Source organism: Lontra canadensis, unplaced genomic scaffold (assembly GCF_010015895.1).
Source record: "Lontra canadensis isolate GAN:19392208 unplaced genomic scaffold, GSC_riverotter_1.0 scaffold56, whole genome shotgun sequence".
Lineage (NCBI taxonomy): Eukaryota > Metazoa > Chordata > Mammalia > Carnivora > Mustelidae > Lontra > Lontra canadensis.
Genome location: NW_022631050.1, coordinates 13,207,104 through 13,226,082, shown reverse-complemented (window position 1 = coordinate 13,226,082; position 18,979 = coordinate 13,207,104). Strand labels below are relative to the sequence as shown.

Below are 18,979 nucleotides of genomic sequence, written 5' to 3'. Positions count from 1 at the left end.
GACTTATCTTGTTTTTGATGACCCTGGCAATGTAAGTGTTCCTAGTCAGTCATTTTGTAGAATGTGCTCTGATGGTATTTGTCTGGTGTTTTTCTCATGATCCGACTGGGGTTATGGGTTTTTGGGAAGATCACGGAGGTAAGGTGCCATTCTCATCATGTCATATCGAGGGTATATATTATCAGCATGATTTATGACTGTTGATAGTAACCTCGATCACCTTGCTGAGGGAGTGTTTTGTTTGTCAGGTTTCTCTGCTGTAAAATTACTCTATCCCCTCCTCTTTTCCTGTCATACTTCATGGAAGGAAGTCACTATCAACAACCAATGGAAGTTTATTTCCTGTTCATGTAACTGTCCAAAGTGGATATTTCTGATGGCTATAGTCTTTTTTCTATCAGTTATTTAGAGGCCCAGCATTCTTCTATTTTGTTGACATCCCCTAGGGCTTTGTCATCTAAATCCAGCCAGCATTAAGAGAATGTTTGCTTTTAAAAGCCTCGGCCTGAAAATGGCACACATCACTTCCACTTACATTCCATATGACACTCATTCATCTGCCAAACCTAACTGCAAGGGAGGCTAGGACATATGGTCTAGCTGGGTGCCCAGGAAAAAGAGGAAATGGATTTGGGAGAAAAGCTAGCAGCATTTGCCACACCATTTTAGAGTACAAAAGATAACTAACCAAACCCCTGCCACCTCATCATCTAATAATATAGCCATCATTTCATTAAAAAAGAAAAAATATAGAAGAACATTATCTTAGAATCAAGTAGAGTCATATAAATTGGAAAATATCCATTGTTTCTCTGTCTGGAATGCCCTTTCTCTGTTTTTTGTTTTGTTTTGTTTTGTTCCATTTGCCTTTTTTTTTTTTTTCCCTATTAAAATGCCACATACTTTTCAAGTGATGATGAGGTGCCTTCAGCCAACCTTGAGACAGAATTAGTCCCTTTCTCCTTGGTGCCATCATGCCATTCTGCTTCAATCCCTTAACACCTACCCCACACTAGTATTATAAATATGTTTCATGCCTTAGACTAGGTGCTCCATGAGGACAGCATAGGAATCATTCATCTCTTAGATCCCCAAGTATTGTCTGACAAATAAAAAGCATATTTGTTGAGTGCCTCCAGGATTTTAGATGTACCAAAAAGTGGTCTCATTTTTTTAACCCCTTTCTTTAAAATACAACAAAACATGTCCTCTTCCCCTCCCCCCTTTATAAAAATGATCCACACTTATCATAGCCAAGCCTTCGTGGAGGAAATGATCTTGAGCTGAGCCCAGAAAGGTTGGCAGGGTTTGATAGATGGTAATCAGGGTGTAGGCAGGCCTGGTTTCTATGACACATGCTAGGTTCAGGGCATTTGTTCAATAGTCAGGTCTCCTTTGAAACATCTAGTGCAAAGCATTTGCTTTCATGATCATCACATAATTAAAACAGACTCCAAGCTTGTTCTGGCACTGCATTTAGGCAGCCAGGGATGGTATAAAAACCTGGTGCTCATTATCTTGAACAGGAGTTACCAACCTGAATTCCCAGGGCCCCAAAAGGGGAATAGCGTCACCGTAGCAAAAGAAATGTTTAATTACAGCTACAGAAAGAGGAGCATGAAAAAAACAAACTTTTGCTGGCATTAATGTCTCAGCTGTCATATATCTCATTAACAACCAAACCATGACATCTTAAAGTGACCTTATCAAGCTTATTAGTAAGAAAATATCAATTATAAGACAGTTTTCCCTTTCCTTCCATACTTCTCTATCCTCTACCCTTAACCTGCTGTTTACTTTAATGACTTACAAGCTTAATATTTCACTAAAACAGAAATCAGAAGACGTCTGATTTTCATCATTGAAAAACATACCTTAATTCGGATTTATATTCTTATGGATTTCAAGTCATACTGTACCCTATATTTATTCATCAAAATTCTCAATGGTTATAGTTAGCATAGGAATTATTTTTCCCTTTATACAGATGTGGCAACTGAACCTCAAATGTCAAGTGACTTCCTCAGGACCACATGGCAGTTTTGGTTCAAAGCTCGGTCTTCTGCCTGCATATATAGATTTATATGTGGCATATTAGTCCCTGCCTGTCAATCAGTTAGCCTCATGGCAGAGACACACATGTTATTTTTATTCCCCCTGATTATAAAAGTGATCTGCAATTATGATAGCCAAGCTTCCTTGGAGGAGGTGATCTTGAGCTGAGCCCAGAAAAGTTAGTAGGTAGGGTTTGATAGATGGTAAGAGCGATACAGGATATTATTTTACAATGGCTTAGCTAGCTATGTATTCTTCCAATGTGTCTCTAGTATGTCAGACTAGGTGGGCCCATAGAGGCAACACAATGAGCAGGATCCGTTCCTTGACTTCTGCCACCACTCAGGGAAGATGATTTTAACGTGCTCCAAGTCAATAGATACTTATAGAAGGGATTTAAAGATATTTCAGTTTAACTTCTACATGGTCCTGATAAGGAAGTTAAGGCCCACAAAGTAGATAAATAGAATTTACTTAACACACATATATAACATGCAGTTATCAATCAGAATGCCTAATTTCCAGTTCAGTCCTTTTTTTTTTCATAATCCTGGTTCCTTATTCCCAATTTTCTTGGCATCTTTTCTGCCTCTTAGGATTGCTTTGAGGGAGACATGTTTATATCGGCATTGCCTCATATTCCTGAATGTATGTCATCAAGTCATATGTGAAAAAGTTTAACCACAGACATATGCTGTAAAGAGCAGGTCTATTCCTAGAGAGATAAAAACACTGAATCCTTAACTAGAATTCTTATTTAGAATTAAACATCAATAAATGTGTTTGGTTTAACACACTCTACCTACCATATTGCCTGACAAAAAGATTTGGAGTAAATATTGGTTGAATAAATGGGGAAGGTAAGAAATTGACTATCAGTTGAAATTTTGTGATTGTCCTTTTGAGGGTAGGAAGTTGTTCCTTCAGGGATGCATTATGATGGTCTAATTTTTGCCCAGTACTGTGAAACAGAGACAAAGATGGTAGTGATGTTGTAGAAAATGAATTGTTGCTGGCAGCCAGCACCACAATGAGAGAGCTTTAAATATTTATGTCAGCTGATAATATAAAAATCTAAATGTGGGATACGAAGTTCCGCTTGTGGTATTAGTGTGTAGAGAGTTTTTAAAAGCTGAGGACCGCTCCTAGTTTGAAATACTTAGAGAAATATTCATGGATCGATTGATTAACTGATGGATTGATTTATACTGGAAAAATGACTGTTGTGCTGGGGCTTCTCTCTGATGAGGTATTTATTGAAGGTAAAATCTCTTTTCACATACATCTCATGACCATTGGGGTTTTGCTTTTTTCTGTGGTCCTCATACAAGTCGTTCTTTCTGGCTAAACTTGAACAGCATTTCAAAACCCAGGAGTTTCTGATGGTTAGTTGACATTGAGCAGAAATAGAAGTCTTCCAGGGCCTAATTTTGATTGCTGGAAGCTTAGGAATTACGGTGGCAGTTTGGTGTAATAGTGATCCTGGAATGGGACAATTAGCTTGGTGGCATCTTGCAGTCAGACACTAGATTCATGAAGGAGAGAAATAATTCACGTTTTTAACATGCCTCTGTACTTTACTAATCGTAATTAGTTTTATCTATTTATATTTGGTTTACTGCTGTATAGTATTATGGCTTTGCCTCTAGATGGAAAAAGAAGAGAAAGATGTGTTCCTGAAGTGCCCCCTTTCCAAATGTTTATTTCAATATTTAAGCCTTTGGCATTTGTGAGTTTACTTAGAGAATTTTTGGACAATTTGCAAGTGTGTATTTTTATAAACAAAATTAGAATTTGAATAATCATTTCATTTTGTTTTGCAGAACCCCAGCTGAAAGGAATTGTGACAAGGTTATTCAGCCAGCAGGGATATTTCCTGCAGATGCACCCAGATGGTACCATTGACGGGACCAAGGACGAAAATAGTGACTACAGTAAGGAACATTCTCTTCTTGCAATCCCATTATTATCAAATGTATGGCCCAGTATATCTTAGGCTTAAGTTGTGGCCAGGCTACCTTTTGAACTCTTTAACTGATAGTAAGCTGGTGTCTTGTCTTTTATCCTTTTTGCTATGATTTCCTATAGTAAAGAGACAGTTGGGAGGTTACATAGTAAATGAGAAGGTAGGAGGCTTGAAGGAGTTCCAGATACTCAATGGATAAGAATATCCTCCCATCCCAGGGTTTGTAGTCAATATGGTGATAAGTATTTGTAGGAACAAGGCAGACCTTCCAACACAAGGTAGTGTTTTAATCCAAGATCCAAATAGTAAACATGTTATAATATTTCTCGGAACCTCATTTCTGGCAGACCAAAATTACTTCTTAAGGTAAACATTGAATACATACATATGTCTTTTACATGTGATTTCATTTTGGTTGAGGACAAAATTATTGATTTTAAAAGGAAAATATATATATTTTTATTTTATATTGATTTAAAAAGAAAAATAGTATGATGATGTTTTGGTAATAGCAGGGTAATAAAGACCTGTAGACTTGAAATTTTACTTATAAGTTTTTTAAGTAAAATGCCAGATATTCAAAGTTTGTTAATAATATCCCTGGAATGAGCTTTTAACTAATTTAAGTAAAGAGTTAGCAATATATTTGCATTTCAGAAGAATTTTGAATACAAGCCTCAGAACAAAGAGTGATCACTTGCATCAGACCTTTTAGTTCCTGCACAATCACATACAGATATCCAGGGGGAAATTCATGTTACCTTAAAATTATGCGGGGTGCCATGTTGTTTCCTAAAGTTTGTCTGTATTCACTGCTAGATCGTTAGTGTTGGGCTCCTAGTAAATACTCGTCAAGTATATGTCCCATGGAGTTATCTTCGACAGTTAAAATTTTGTGGTCAGTGTGACAATCTTTCTCTCTCTCTATATATATACACATATATATGTGTATCTATATACATATATATATATATATATATGGAGCTTATATTTTATGGAAAATAACTTCTAAATTAAAATTAAAGATTTGAGGGAAGATCTGCAATTCCTAAAGTGTGAAAACATTCTTGTCCACCCCTTCTAAATCATTCTTTGTTCACTTAATATTACACATTGTAAAATACGAATTACAATACAGTAAAGATCTTATTATAAAAAATTGCATCCCAGTTCCCTTCATAGTTGATTAGCCTGTTGTGGTTTGCATTGTTGGCTTGTGTTTGTTTGTAGGAATGCATTCTTTATCTTTTGATTTATTGATTTATTGATTGGAATGCATTCTTTAAATGATTCATGGTTTCATCTGAGTACAGAAGAATAAGCGTGCCTTTCTCTCCGTGTAAGATTTTCATCTGTTGCATCTGTACTTGTGTGTAGATTTAGTGAAGCTACAAGTGTTGATGGGAAGAATCAGAGAGGTGGCTTAGTGGTGTCGCCTCTGCTGTCCGGAGTGATCCCTCGATTTTAGTTTCTTTTTCTATAAAATGAGGTGGCTGGAGACAATAATATGAATGTCTCCTGTCAGCACCATCTCTCCCACTTTTTAAAAAAAGGAAGAATTATCAATTGAGGAGGATAAATTCAATACTCAAATAAGTTGAATAGCTATGCATGATTCCACATGAAGCAGTCATGACCCGAAAAGCTATCCTGCAGACGTATGACATGTATTATGGGTTTGTGGTGGAAGAGCTGGGGCAAAAATGTGGGTTCAACTGACAAAAATCCTTCCTTCACTGTTTCATAGAAAAATAATTGAGAAGTGCTTTCTCTGCTGATGCTGGGTCAATGTCTGATATAAATGCACACACACACACGTATACACATGTATACACATATATATGTACAAATATATATGACTATATGTTTATGCATAATGGTATTACGCATAACACACATGTTGAGGGTGATACATTTTGTCAAATACTTTTAGAAACTGAATTTTACATTTAAAATAACTTATTTTTTTAAGATAAACAACTGCACACACTTTTTTGATATATTGATTTTAAAAATAGTTCAGATATACAAATTGTAAGACTAGGATATGTCTACCTGAATACCCAGTCCCTGGAGAAAAATTAGGTAAAAAATATGCATACATTTGAACCCATTCTGTGCTTTCCCTGGTGGAGTCCTGCTTTCCTTCAGTACCAGACATAACAACAAGCCTGAATTTAGCATTGTTTATTTCCATGCAGTTTTAAAAAATACATTTTTCATATATGTATACTTAAACCATTTATAATATTGTTTTGCATGTTTTTAAACTTTTAATAAGAGAGCATTACTATATATAAGTTCTGTGTACTTTTCCTCCCTAAGGAGGAAAAGTGAGCTGCTTATATGGTGATATATTTGCTTTCTGTCATTCACTTTTGTTTTTGTAAAGTATCTCTTTACATGAATATACACAAATGAACTTATCCATTCCCTTTTTGGTGGATAATTATCATTTGTACTTTAAGGCAGCACAACTACATTTCTTATAAATGTTGGAAGGATCTTCCCTAACCATCCTTTATAAAATGACACATCTTACCTTGGTCCTCTCTATTCTGATACCCACCTTTTTTTGTATTCATAGCTCTTATAACCAACACACACACACACACACACACACACACACACACAGTTGCTATTTATTTGTTTATTTTTTTATCTCCCTCTTCCTCCCAGGAGAATGTAAGTTCCATAAGGAAAGCAATTTTGTTTTGTTCTTTGACTTATCTTTAGAATGATCTCTAATACATAGTAGGTACTCAGCAAAAATTGAACGAATGAATGAATATCCCCTTGTGCATATGAACAAAATTTCTCTGAGTCATTGGCTAAAATGCTCCACCCACCAAATATTATTTTAACTTTGCTTTTGAAATAATTTTAGACTTCAGAAAAATTACAAAATAATACGGCATGTTCCTATATACTTTTCATCCAGATTCCCCTAATGGTATCATTTTATGTGACAACAGTAAGATTATCAAAACCAAGAAGTTAACACTTGTACCATACTATTAACAGAGCTAGAGACTTAATTCAGATTTTACCAGTTTTTCAATTGACATGCTTTCTTCTGATTCCCCAGCCCCCTCAACACATATTTTCACTGAAAATTTTCCAATGAAACCAAATCATTTTTATTTATGCTTCTTCTTTTAAAGGGTAAAAGTATCAGTGGAGGATTTAAATTCTACTCATTTTTTTAAATCAAAAATTATAAGCCTCTAAGATGTGAAAATGACTTTTCTTTCTCTACTTTGTGTGGGCAGGAGTAAAAGCATTTGATTGTTTGAAAAAAAAATCTTGTTACTATGAGCATCTGTCAGAATTGTGCTGTTTGGTTCACTAGACGTCATTAGGTCCAACCAACCTTACCATGGTATCTTGCATTGAATTGATAAAGACACCTGTTCTTTTGTTCATGAAGAAAAGACTAATTACATGTAATTGAGTACAAAAACAAATGAGTTTGTCAGCAGCAACAGATAAGAATCTCTGCAAATGTAATGATAACAAAAGATACAAAACTGTGTTGGAACACTGGCACAAAAAAGACAATTGCAGTTTGGAGAGTATTAATAGGAATATTTTACATAAAATTAGAAAGGTAATTATTCTGCTCTACTAGTTGCCATAGGAGAAGATGCATTTGAAGAGGTCAAACATACTGGGGTGGAAACAATTAAGATATTATAACCAAATGTATTGTTCTCTTTCCCTCTGAACAAAATGTAGGAACAGTGATTTGAGCACAGAATGAGCTGCCTGGTAAATTAGTACAATAGGGAAACTGGAGATATTCAAGCAGATGTTATACTGACACTTGTAGAGGACTTCACAAGAAAACCTTGTTGGTGTGGGAAGGGGGAATAAGGTGGTGGTGACTGGGGTAGTTTCTAGGCTAGGTGGCTTTTAAGGACTCCTTCAGTACTGAGATTCATTTTTTAAATTTTATGAAGGTTTTTAACTTTAATTCCAGGATAATTAACATCCAATGTTGTATTAGTTTATATCCAATATGTCCAATTGTTATATTAGGTGTACAATACAGTGATTCAACAATTCTGTTCATTCATTCATTCCTTAGTGTTCATCATGATCAGTGTACTCTTTAATCCCTGTCACCAGTTTCCCCCACCCCACACCTCCCCTCTAGTAACCATCAGTTTGTTCTCTATAGTTAAGCATCAGCTTCTTGGTTTCTCTCTCTCTCTCTTTTCCCATTTGTTCATTTGTTTTGTTTGTTAAATTCCTCACATGAGTGAAATCACATGGTATTTGTCTTTCTCTAACTTATTTTCCAGGATTATACTTTCTGGGTCCATCCATTTGTTGAAGATGGCAAGATTTCATTCTTTTTTACAGCTGAATAATATCCCATTTTATGTATATACCTTATCTTTATCCATTCATCTCCTGATGCACATTTAGTTGTAACGATTATTCTGCCAGTGTTTGGGTTGTTTTTTGAGTTATTTACACTTATGTGTTAACTAGTTGTATATGTGGGATGAGGTGAGCCTGGGGTCCTCCTACTCTGCCATCTCCCCCAGGAATCCCAGACCTGATATTCTTTTAGAAATTATTTTGAATAGGTAAGATAAGTATATATATAAAACCATAAATATGCAAAAGGGTACACAATTGAGAAAGAGCAAAACAGTCCCTTCCAGCCAGGCCTTGGTGTAGTTCTGTTGAAAATACACAATTTCACAGAACACCAGATCCAATGACATCACTGTGATTATGCTGGATCAAGACAAAAAAACAAGACCACTCTGTAATCATGTCTGAGCACAGACAAAAAGAAGAATGTTGTCCAAACTACAAGATGATCAAATATTTCTCTATCCTGCCTTATATGCATGGCTGCTTACTAATTCAGCAAACACAGCTTTAACTTTGCTCTGCTCTTCTTATTTATTTATTTATTTATTTACATCCCCAGTCATACAATGACACACACTTCCTTAGAGCATCCTATTGGGAGTAAATCTACATTTCTTTGAGCCCATCCCTAAAATTGCCTAACCCAAAACCAAATCTGCTAAGTGCTTTCTTCTACCCTCTTACTAAGACATCCCAGCTTTACCCTGGAGTGCATTTTTCCTCCTTGCCTTGAGTCATTAAGCCCAGCTTTGGTCAACCATGGGGTATTTCTTTCCCTGGGAGACACTGACATAGTCAAAAGCAATTTTCTGTTCTCCTCTCTCCCCTGCCACATTTTTTTGGTATTCTTCTGGACGTAGTCTGTGCATTTATCAACATATATGATGCTCCATGTTTATATTGATATCATCTCTCTACCATCTACCTAACGCTATTCAGTATCTTTTTAAGCTTAAATTGTTGTATCTATGAGATTTTTCCACATTAGTATGTATTTATGTGGAATAATTTCTTTAACCTAATTCTCTGCTGAAGGCCATCTCAGTTCTTTTTTATATTTTGCTAATGCACACAACACTATAAGGAATATCCTGGGTACGTAAGTAATTTTGCATGTGTACAAGTGTACTTATGGGATGGATACTTAGAAGTGGAATTCCTGGGTCAAGGGTATATGCTTTTTTAATTTTGAAAGATATCTATTTGCTCTCCATGATACAAATTTACATTGAGGGTGTCTATTTTCTTATGTTATAGGCCAGCACAATGTGTTATCAAACTTCTGGCTCTTTGTTACCTAAAACCGTAAACACTATTTGTCTTATTTTGAGTTGTGTTAAGCAACTTGTTCATGTATTTTAAGAATCCCCTTCAGTTCTTTTTCTATAAAATGTCTGTTTATACCTATATGATCTAAACCTACATTTGTGGGAAATCTATTTATATTCTAAAAGGTCACCTCTTTGTTATATGAGTTGTATAATTTTACTCATTTTGTTGCTAGTCTCTGAATTTACATGGCCATGCTTATTTATTTTATTTTATTATAAATATGCTTTTATGCCCTCAGCTTTTCTTTCCTGTTTAAAAAGACTTTATTCATTGCAAGATGATTTTTTAAACAATCTCCCATGCTTTGTCTTAATAAATTATTGTTTGACTTTTGTATTTATATTTAATTAATATGGAATCTGTTTCTTGAGATCTTTTGATTCTAGACCTCTAATATTTTATGTTCCTAATTAACTGATTACAAGTAAAACACATTTTATTCAGATTTTATGAATAAACTAAATTTCTCATGAATGCACCATAAAGAAACATTTCAAAATGGTCTGTATCTGAGTCTCAGAAAACCAATTGGAAACTTAAAAATGTAGTCATCCACAAGTATTTTGATGGATTCCTTTCTCACATTGAGGTCCTTCATCCATTTTGAGTCTATTTTTGTGTGTGGTGTAAGGAAATGATCCAATTTCATTTTTCTGCATGTGGCCATACAATTTTCCCAACACCATTTATTGAAGAGGCTGTCTTTTTTCCATTGGACATTCTTTCCTGCTTTGTCGAAGATTAGTTGACTATAGAGTTGAGGGTCTATTTCTGGGCTCTCTATTCTGTTCCATTGATTTATGTGTCTGTTTTTGTGCCAGTACCATGCTGTCTTGATGATGACAGCATTGTAATAGAGCTTGAAGTCCGGAATTGTGATGCCACCAACTTTGGTTTTCTTTTTCAATATTCCTTTGGCTATTCGAGGTCTTTTCTGGTTCTGTATAAATTTTAGGATTATTTGTTCCATTTCTTTGAAAAAAATGGATGGTACTTTGAAGGAATTGCATTAAATGTGTAGATTGCTTTAGGTAGCATAGACATTTTCACAATATTTATTCTTCCAATCCAGGAGCATAGAACATTTTTCCATTTCTTTGTGTCTTCCTCAATTTCTTTCATGAGTACTTTATAGTTTTCTGTGTATAGATTCTTAACATTTTATTCCTAGGTATCTTATAGTTTTGGGTGCAATTGTAAATGGGATGGACTCCTTAATTTCTCTTTCTTCTGTCTTGTTGTTGGTGTAGAGAAATGCAACTGATTTCTGTGCATTGATTTTATATCCTGACACTTTACTGAATTCCTGTACCAGTTCTAGCAGTTTTGGAGTGGAGTCTTTTGGGTTTTCCACATATAGTATCATATCATCTGCGAAGAGTGATAGTTTGACTTCTTCTTTGCTGATTTGGATGCCTTTAATTTCCTTTTGTTGTCTGATTGCTGAGCGAAATAAGTCAATCAGAGAAAGACAACTATCATATGATCTCCCTGATATGAGGGAGAGGAGATGCAACATGGGGGGTTAAGGGGGTAGGAGAAGAGTAAATGAAACAAGATGGGATTGGGAGGGAGACAAACCATAAGTGACTCTTAATCTCACAAAACAAACTGAGGGTTGGTGGGGGGAAGGAGGTTAGGGGTGGGGTTATGAACATTGGGGAGGGTATGTGCTATGGTGAGTGCTGTGAAGTGTGTAAACCTGGCGATTCACAGACCTGTACCCCTGGGAATAAAAATACATTATATGTTTATAAAAAAAATTAAATTAAAAAAAGTGTAGTCATCCAATTATGTTTTCTATACAATACCAAACATATGATGTCTTAACACCACCACCAACTACAAGTATAGAGACACAGCCAAAGCCAACAGAAGCTCTGTATTGCTAAACTGTCAACAGAAACATGATCCACATGGTTAGCTGGGAAAAATTATCAAAGACATAAAGGATCCTATGAAGAATTACAAGGAGGTTTTTCTCCCTAACCAGGGGCCTTCCTGGACAAGGAGTTCATCTCTTACACCTCCTAGAGCATATATGTTATAGCTATCATGGGAAAGGAAGGGCTATGCCATAACCAATTATAGGGTTATTATTTTCTTCTACTATTGTCTATTCTTTAAGAATGTCATCAATTTCTATGTGTGAAATCACATCTGTAAGTTGGATAAAAAGAAAAAGAAATGTGTGTGTTATCCTGCTGATCTTCTTTAAGCAAGATTATTTACATAATCTTAAGCAATAGTGTGGTAATGTTGTTACTCTTACAATGGCATGTTTTTTCAATATCAAAATTAATATTTATCCTTAGCTTATGAATAAAGTTACTTCACTTGATGTTTTTTGATAAAGGAAAAATGCCTTTTGATTTTAATCGCTAGAAGAAGAGTGATGAATATTTGTTAGACATTTGTTTTTGTTGACTATGCTTTAATTTTAAAGAATATGCCTCCAGGTAATATTATATCATTATATTATATTATATCATTATATTATATTATATCATGCCTATATTGTATCATGCCTCCAGGCATGAACAAGGACCAGTTATTTCCTTGAATAGTTCACCCACTCACATAAAATCACACAGAACTTGTTTTTAAACCTTTTGTAACCTTGACCTCTTTCCTTCTTATCAGTCTTGTATTTCTTTCTTTTTTTTTTTTTAAGATTTTATTTATTTGACAGACAGAGATCACAAGTAGGCAGGGAGGCAGGCAGAGAGAGGAGGAAGCAGAGAGCCTGATGCGAGGCTTGATCCCAGGGCTCTGGGATCATGATCTGAGCCGAAAGCAGAGGCTTTAACCCACTGAGCCACCCAGGCGCCCCTAGTCTTGTATTTCTTTTTGATCCTAAGACTTCTGTCCTCATGTGTCCCTCTAGTCAGTAAAGGAGAACTTGAACCATTTGAAATTATCCTTCCTGGTTGCTCTGTTTATGGGTGTATTTGTAGCATATTTATAGGAGGTATGCATAGTGGTTAAGAATCTTAGAGGAGGGGCGCCTGGGTGGCTCAGTGGGTTAAAGCCTCTGCCTTCAGCTCAGGTCATGATCCCAGAGTCCTGGGATTGAGCCCCACATGGGGCTCTCTGCTCAGCAGGGAGCCTGCTTCCTCCTCTCTCTCTCTGCCTGCCTCCCTGCCTACTTGTGGTCTCTGTCTGTCAAATAAATAAATAAAATCTTTAAAAAAAAAAAAAGAATCTTAGAGGAGCTACTTAACCAAGTGTATTCCTAGAAAGAGCTGAGGGCTGAAATTGTCTTTAATCTATTCTTAGCTCTGTGAAGTGACCCGTACATTGACTTTAAGCAAATCACATAAAATTTCTCAGAGTTGAACGATGTCTAATTGTCCACAATGAGAGGGACAGAGAATCTCTCAGATTTTAGAAGCCTTTCCATTCTCAACATGGAAGGGAATGTCTGCTCAGAAAAACTGACTGAGGACTTCCATTTCCCATTTCAGAACAAAACCATTTGTTCTAAAAGGTATGTAACCAGAAGGAAATCTTCAATTTACAAATCCCTGTGTGATATCCTCACGGTGTGTATAAGGATCTGGAGAGTCACACACATAAATGATAGAGCCAGAATTTGAATCCAGGCTATCTGACTTAAAATTCTGTACCTTTGGCTCAGTTACTTAACCTCTTCACATATTAATTCCCTCACTTGTTAAATGGGAATGATAATAGATGTTAATAGAACTTATGTCATAGCGTTATTGTGCAGATGAACAGCTCCATGACGTAAGTTGTATTATCATAGAATCAACCCAATCAACATGGGTTGATTCATGACAAGTGGTTAAAATTGTGCCTAAAACACAGTTACTCCCAATAAATATTGTTAGTTGTTATTGCTAATGCTATTACTATCATCTTCATCCACGTGGATGAGAGAACCCTTGTTTGCAAGGAGCTCATAGCAGCCATTTCAACAAGTCGAATCCCTAATGGTGGCAGCTGATATTATGAGAAGAGTGTGAAAGTGCTAAGGCGGGGGGTGGAGGGGGCGGTTGGGTACTGAAGAATACTGTAAGTCAGTGGTTCATACAGTTTGAAGGCCCCAGACCATTTCCGGCATCAGCATCATCTGGGAATATTTTTGAGCCTCACTCTAGACATACTGAATTAGAACTGTGGGCTGTGCCTCAACAATCTCTTTCAGCAAGTTTTCTAGATGATTCTGATGCACTGCAGTAGGTTTTGACTAGTACCTCTCCTCTGCCCCCAGGATTGGGAGAGGTCACATTTGCTGATTAAGGCAATCTCTGTCCTGGGACTACAACAGCCTCTTCTCCTGGTATCCGATTCCTGAGTAACAGGTTAAGTACAGATTTGTAGGCATCCTGCAAAGCCTGATGAAATGCAGACTTTGTAGGATCTCACACATGTGTGGAGTCAGTGATTTTTAAAGTTTTTTTTTTTTTTTTAGGTTTTTTGGTAGTCACACTTTAAAAATTTTATTTTAATTCCGGTGTATTTAGTTTACAACACATGAATGGGTAAAGAAGACCCACACAACGGATTGTTGGATTTGATTTCTACCTAGAGAGAGTCAGAGCTCAATTCTAGATAGGTGTATGGTCAAACATAGGATTGGGAGAATTGCACAAATGATACATGTTAAGCTGTATCTTGGATGTTTTACACATGCTAACTGCATTTACTTGGAATGACTTACCCAATCTTATCCAATGGCTTTGCTGGTAAGCCACTCTTACCCTTTAGAACCCTTCTCAACTTTTTTCTCCTTTGTGTGAAGCCTTCTCTAGCTTTCCCTGACAGCTGCCACCCTTACACAACAACCCCCTTCCCCCAGCTCACTTTATCCAACTGTGTCTGAACCTTTTGTGTATATTTACAGCTGCACAAGTCACATTAGACTGCTATTCCTTATCTGCATTTGTGTTTCCCCTCTTAGAGTGTGATGTCCTTATTTGCCCTTCTGCCGAGCACAGCAATGGACAGTTTCCAAGATCCCAAACTGGAGGGCTGTGGCAGATATGTTTCATATAGCTGGCACACCTCACGGGGAAAAAAATGAATGTATTCGAACAGTGAGTGTACCTGCTTTCCCCCACATTTTCCTCCTCCCTGCCTTGGCCCTGAAGAGCTTTGAGTTTAGTGAACTTCTTATTCAGTATTGTAAAATCAAAATGACTGAATACACCTTGAGAGGAAGACTATGAGCCACTTAAATATCACTAATTGTTAAGTCAAAGTGGCTTGGGCTGTGAGTCAGATAACCTGGTTTCTAGTCCAGGTCCTGTCTGCATTTATCTACATGTATCTTGTTTAAGCTTTCTGTTCCTTGGTTTTGTACTCTGTAAATTAGGTGTTTGATTGATTGATATCTTCAATATCCCTGAAAGATCTGAAACTATGAAAGCCATAAATTGGTAATGAATTTTGGTTTTACCTTTGAAAGCCTTAAAAATTTCCCTTTAAACACATCATTAAAAAGGGCATAATTATAAGAGTGGGTAGTACAATAATCTTTGCAATGGATTTGAAAACTGTGGTAAATTCACTGTGCCTTCAAAATATAACAGGATCTGACCACTTTCAATACCCCTATTGCCCCTACTTAGACCAAGCTGCTCTCATTTTTGGACTTTTGCAATAGCTTCCTGACTGATCTTGGCACTTAAAGCTTTCCCTCTTTAATCTGTTAGCCACACAGCAGCTAGAGCCAGGTACAACATGGGTCACATAGGTCAGTTCTCTGCTCAGTCTCTTTCATCACACGTCATTAAGGGTAAAAGCCAAATTCACTTTATAACTGATACGGTTTTACATAATCCTGCCCATTGGCTCTTGACTATTCACTTTCCTTTCTTTTGACTAATCGTCCTGCTGTTCCTCAAACACATCAACCATGGTCTTTCCAGAAGTCCTTGGTACCAGCATTTCATGTCTTCTTAGTGTGTCTTTCCTCCAAATATCTAAATAGCCACCTTCCTCGTTGTTTTCATTCCTTTCCTCAAAAGTGAAGCCTTTTCACATGGAGGCCTTTGCTGGTTAGTCTGTACATTTCAATCCTTGTCTTCCACACTTCACTCTTGACTTTGACTTTGACTCTTTGACTCTTGACAACTTGACTTTGTTCTTCCTCCAGAACACTCAACACGGTCTTATGTACTTATTTATTTATTATGTCTCTCCTCCACTAAGACGTTCCCCATATATATATACCACATAATTTCCTCATTCATATTGTTTATGGTTTTTGTTTTTTTTTTTTTTTACTAATTGCATCATCCTCTAAAAATAAGATCAACTGCCTTTTGTCTTTGAAAACTTTTTCTGATTTCTCTAACTGGAAGTCCTGCTTTTACTTCTGTATACACTGTACATCTCTTAAGAAACTTACACAGTTTCATCTTATATATTTATTATGTATGTGAGTTATTTACTTCCTTTAAGTTATAAGTTTTTTTTTAAGATTTTATTTATTTATTTATTTAAAGATTTTATTTGTTTATTTGACAGATGGAGATCACAAGTAGGCAGAGAGGCAGGCAGAGAGCGAGGAGGAAGCAGGCTTACTCCTGAGCAGAGAGCCCGATGCGGGGCTCGATTCCAGAACCCTGGGATCATGACCTGAGCCTAAGGCAGAGGCTTTAACCCACTGAGCCACCCAGGCGCCCAAGATTTTATTTATTTATTTGACAGAGAGATCACAAGTAGGCAGAGAAGCAGACAGAGAGAGGGAGAAGCAGGCTCCCTGCTGACCAGAGAGCGCTATGTGGGCCTCTATCCCAGGACCCTGAGATCATGACCTGAGTCGAAGGTAGAGGCTTAACCCTCTGAGCCACCTAGGCGCTCCTAAGTTATAAGCTTTTGAGGTCGTTGGGTAGGTCTGATTTATCTCTGTGTTGGCATGTAATAAGGCCTTATAATAAGGAATGCCTTAATAATGGGGAATGCCTTAATAATGGATATGGATAGGTTAGTTTATAGTAATAATAGTATAATCACACTACCGTTTAAATTGAAAGGCTTAATTAGAATAAAAGCTCCACGGGGCAGGGAGCTTTGCCTGCATTTTGCACTGTTGTATCTCCAGCCCCGAGAGTCATGCCTGGCACATATTAGGTTGTCAATATTTGTTGAATAAATGAATGCAAGTGAATTCTCAGAACAACTCCATCTAAAATGAATATGACTTTGTTGAATAACACCCAGCTTGAAGGATTAATGCAAATTGGATCACGTTTGCATTTTGTTTTTAGGATGACAGACAATTTAAGAGACTTCAAAGGATGGATAAGGAAGTCATTTTCCATTATGAAAATAGGAAGAAAATTGAGTATGCTTAGTCTGGAAAAGTGAACTCTATAGCAATAATAATAAAAGAAGACACTCTAGCACAGTTTTAAGTGTATCATCAAAGCGTTATGTGAATATATATTCACGGTTATAATTACAGAGGCATCATTTTCTGAAAGTATATAAATGGTACATTTACCCAGGAGAGAGGGAGCCATTGCTTTCATTATTCAACCAGGACCAGGAGCTAAATTTAAGCTTATTTTGCAGGGAACAGAAACCATACACTGAGGTGCTTAAAAAGTAAGAAAAAAAGGCGGGTGGGTTCCTTGAAGTAGTAGAAAAGGGTTTTAAAGTTGTGATAAATTAGAGATTGTTAAGTTCTCCCTGAAATTAACTGCTTCTGAGGCTCTGAGATGTGAAGCTGATTTGGTTAACAGAGAGTAAGGAAAATTCAGTTCCATTATATCTCCCTCCTGTGCTCATTCTTCAATACAAATTATTGCTTCAGAAATTAAACAGGGTTCCTACATTCTCAAACTTAATAGAGATGGTAATTAATGGCAGGGGGATTTCTTATATGTCTCTGGTTTGATTAGGTATCCAGTTTATAGCCACGAGTTTATTAAGGAATAAATCATAAATTCATTCTCATGCGGATGGATATTTTCCAGGGCATACTACAATGAACTATAAAAGAAGAATTATATATTTTCCCTAAGGGATTTAGAAAAAAATGTGAGTTTGCTGTTATCATATAATAATAACTAATGTTCACTGAGTAGTTTTATAAATCTTACTCATTTAAGTATCATAACAGTTCTATAAAACAGGTACTGTAGTCATGCCCACTTTGAAGATGAGTAAACCAAGGCATAGGGGATTTAAATAATTAGCCCATGGTCACACATGGAATTTAAATAATGGTAGACCCAGGATTTGTACACAGTGAATTTAGTTCCAGAGTTAGTGTCTTTCCCCACTCTCCACTGAATTTCCCTTTCCTGGTTAATATTTCCCAGTGCATAAGAAACATTTCCTTAAATCATACCACTACATTTTCACACAACACTTTTTAAAAGTATTAAGAAGAAACTATGATTTACTTGTAAAATATTATGGTGGTTTACTTTAAGACGGTATAAACACTGAACTTGAGAGGATTTTTCTTCAATATATTTGATGCATTTACATTATAAAGTAAGATATGTTTTAGTAATAGTATTTTTTAGAAATAGCAAACGATTATACAATAATTTTAACATTCTTAATCTGGTGTCCTGTTTCGTGTATCTGACTTGGGAAATTGGAGGTGTGTAGGATGTGTGTTTTTGTGTGTGTGTATATATTTCCATGTATTATTCAGTAGCCTAGATAGAGTGGTACTGAGCAGGCATCCCGCCAAGATCTAGTGAGGTTGCACTTAGTACATCTGCTTTTCCTGACACTGAGACAGAGTGTGGAGCACATTCCCATGTCAAAATATGTCTGTTCAGCATTACTAAGCCCACTCCATAGTATTTTATTTGAATTTTTAAAAATATCCTAAAGGGAACTTCTTTTTGCTTCCTCTTACTTAGATATTGGCAGAAAACATCATTTTATTGTTACTTTAGTATGTAGCGGGGATCATTTATGATCCTCGAGGAAGCAGTGTGGTGTTGTGAATATCCCATACACTTTCAGAGACAGATAGTTACGGAAATTAACAGGCATTTCTCCATTTATCAGCTGTATACATTTGGTCAATTTGCTCAGCACTTTCAAACCTTAGTTTCTCATCTGTAAAATGGGAATTATATGTAAAGACTTAAAGTATATAATATCAAACTTACCCTCATGGAAGAGACTGCTTTGGAAAGTCTGAAGAGGAGAAATTTATGCTGCTTAAAATGTGAACAAGAATAATTTCCGGGAAAGTGTAGGACTGAGCAGAGCCATGGAGAATTGTTAATA

The 18,979-nt window shown here is 36.3% G+C and overlaps 1 protein-coding gene across 1 annotated transcript in view; it reads left to right on the top strand.

The window, feature by feature from the left end:
* FGF12 (fibroblast growth factor 12) overlaps positions 1-18,979 on the top strand; it is a 262,514-nt gene that overhangs the window by 42,413 nt on the left and 201,122 nt on the right. Inside the window, exon 2 of the mRNA XM_032875651.1 lies at positions 3,879-3,989. Coding sequence (XP_032731542.1) covers positions 3,879-3,989 — 111 coding nt within the window. The remainder of the gene's footprint in view (positions 1-3,878; positions 3,990-18,979) is intronic.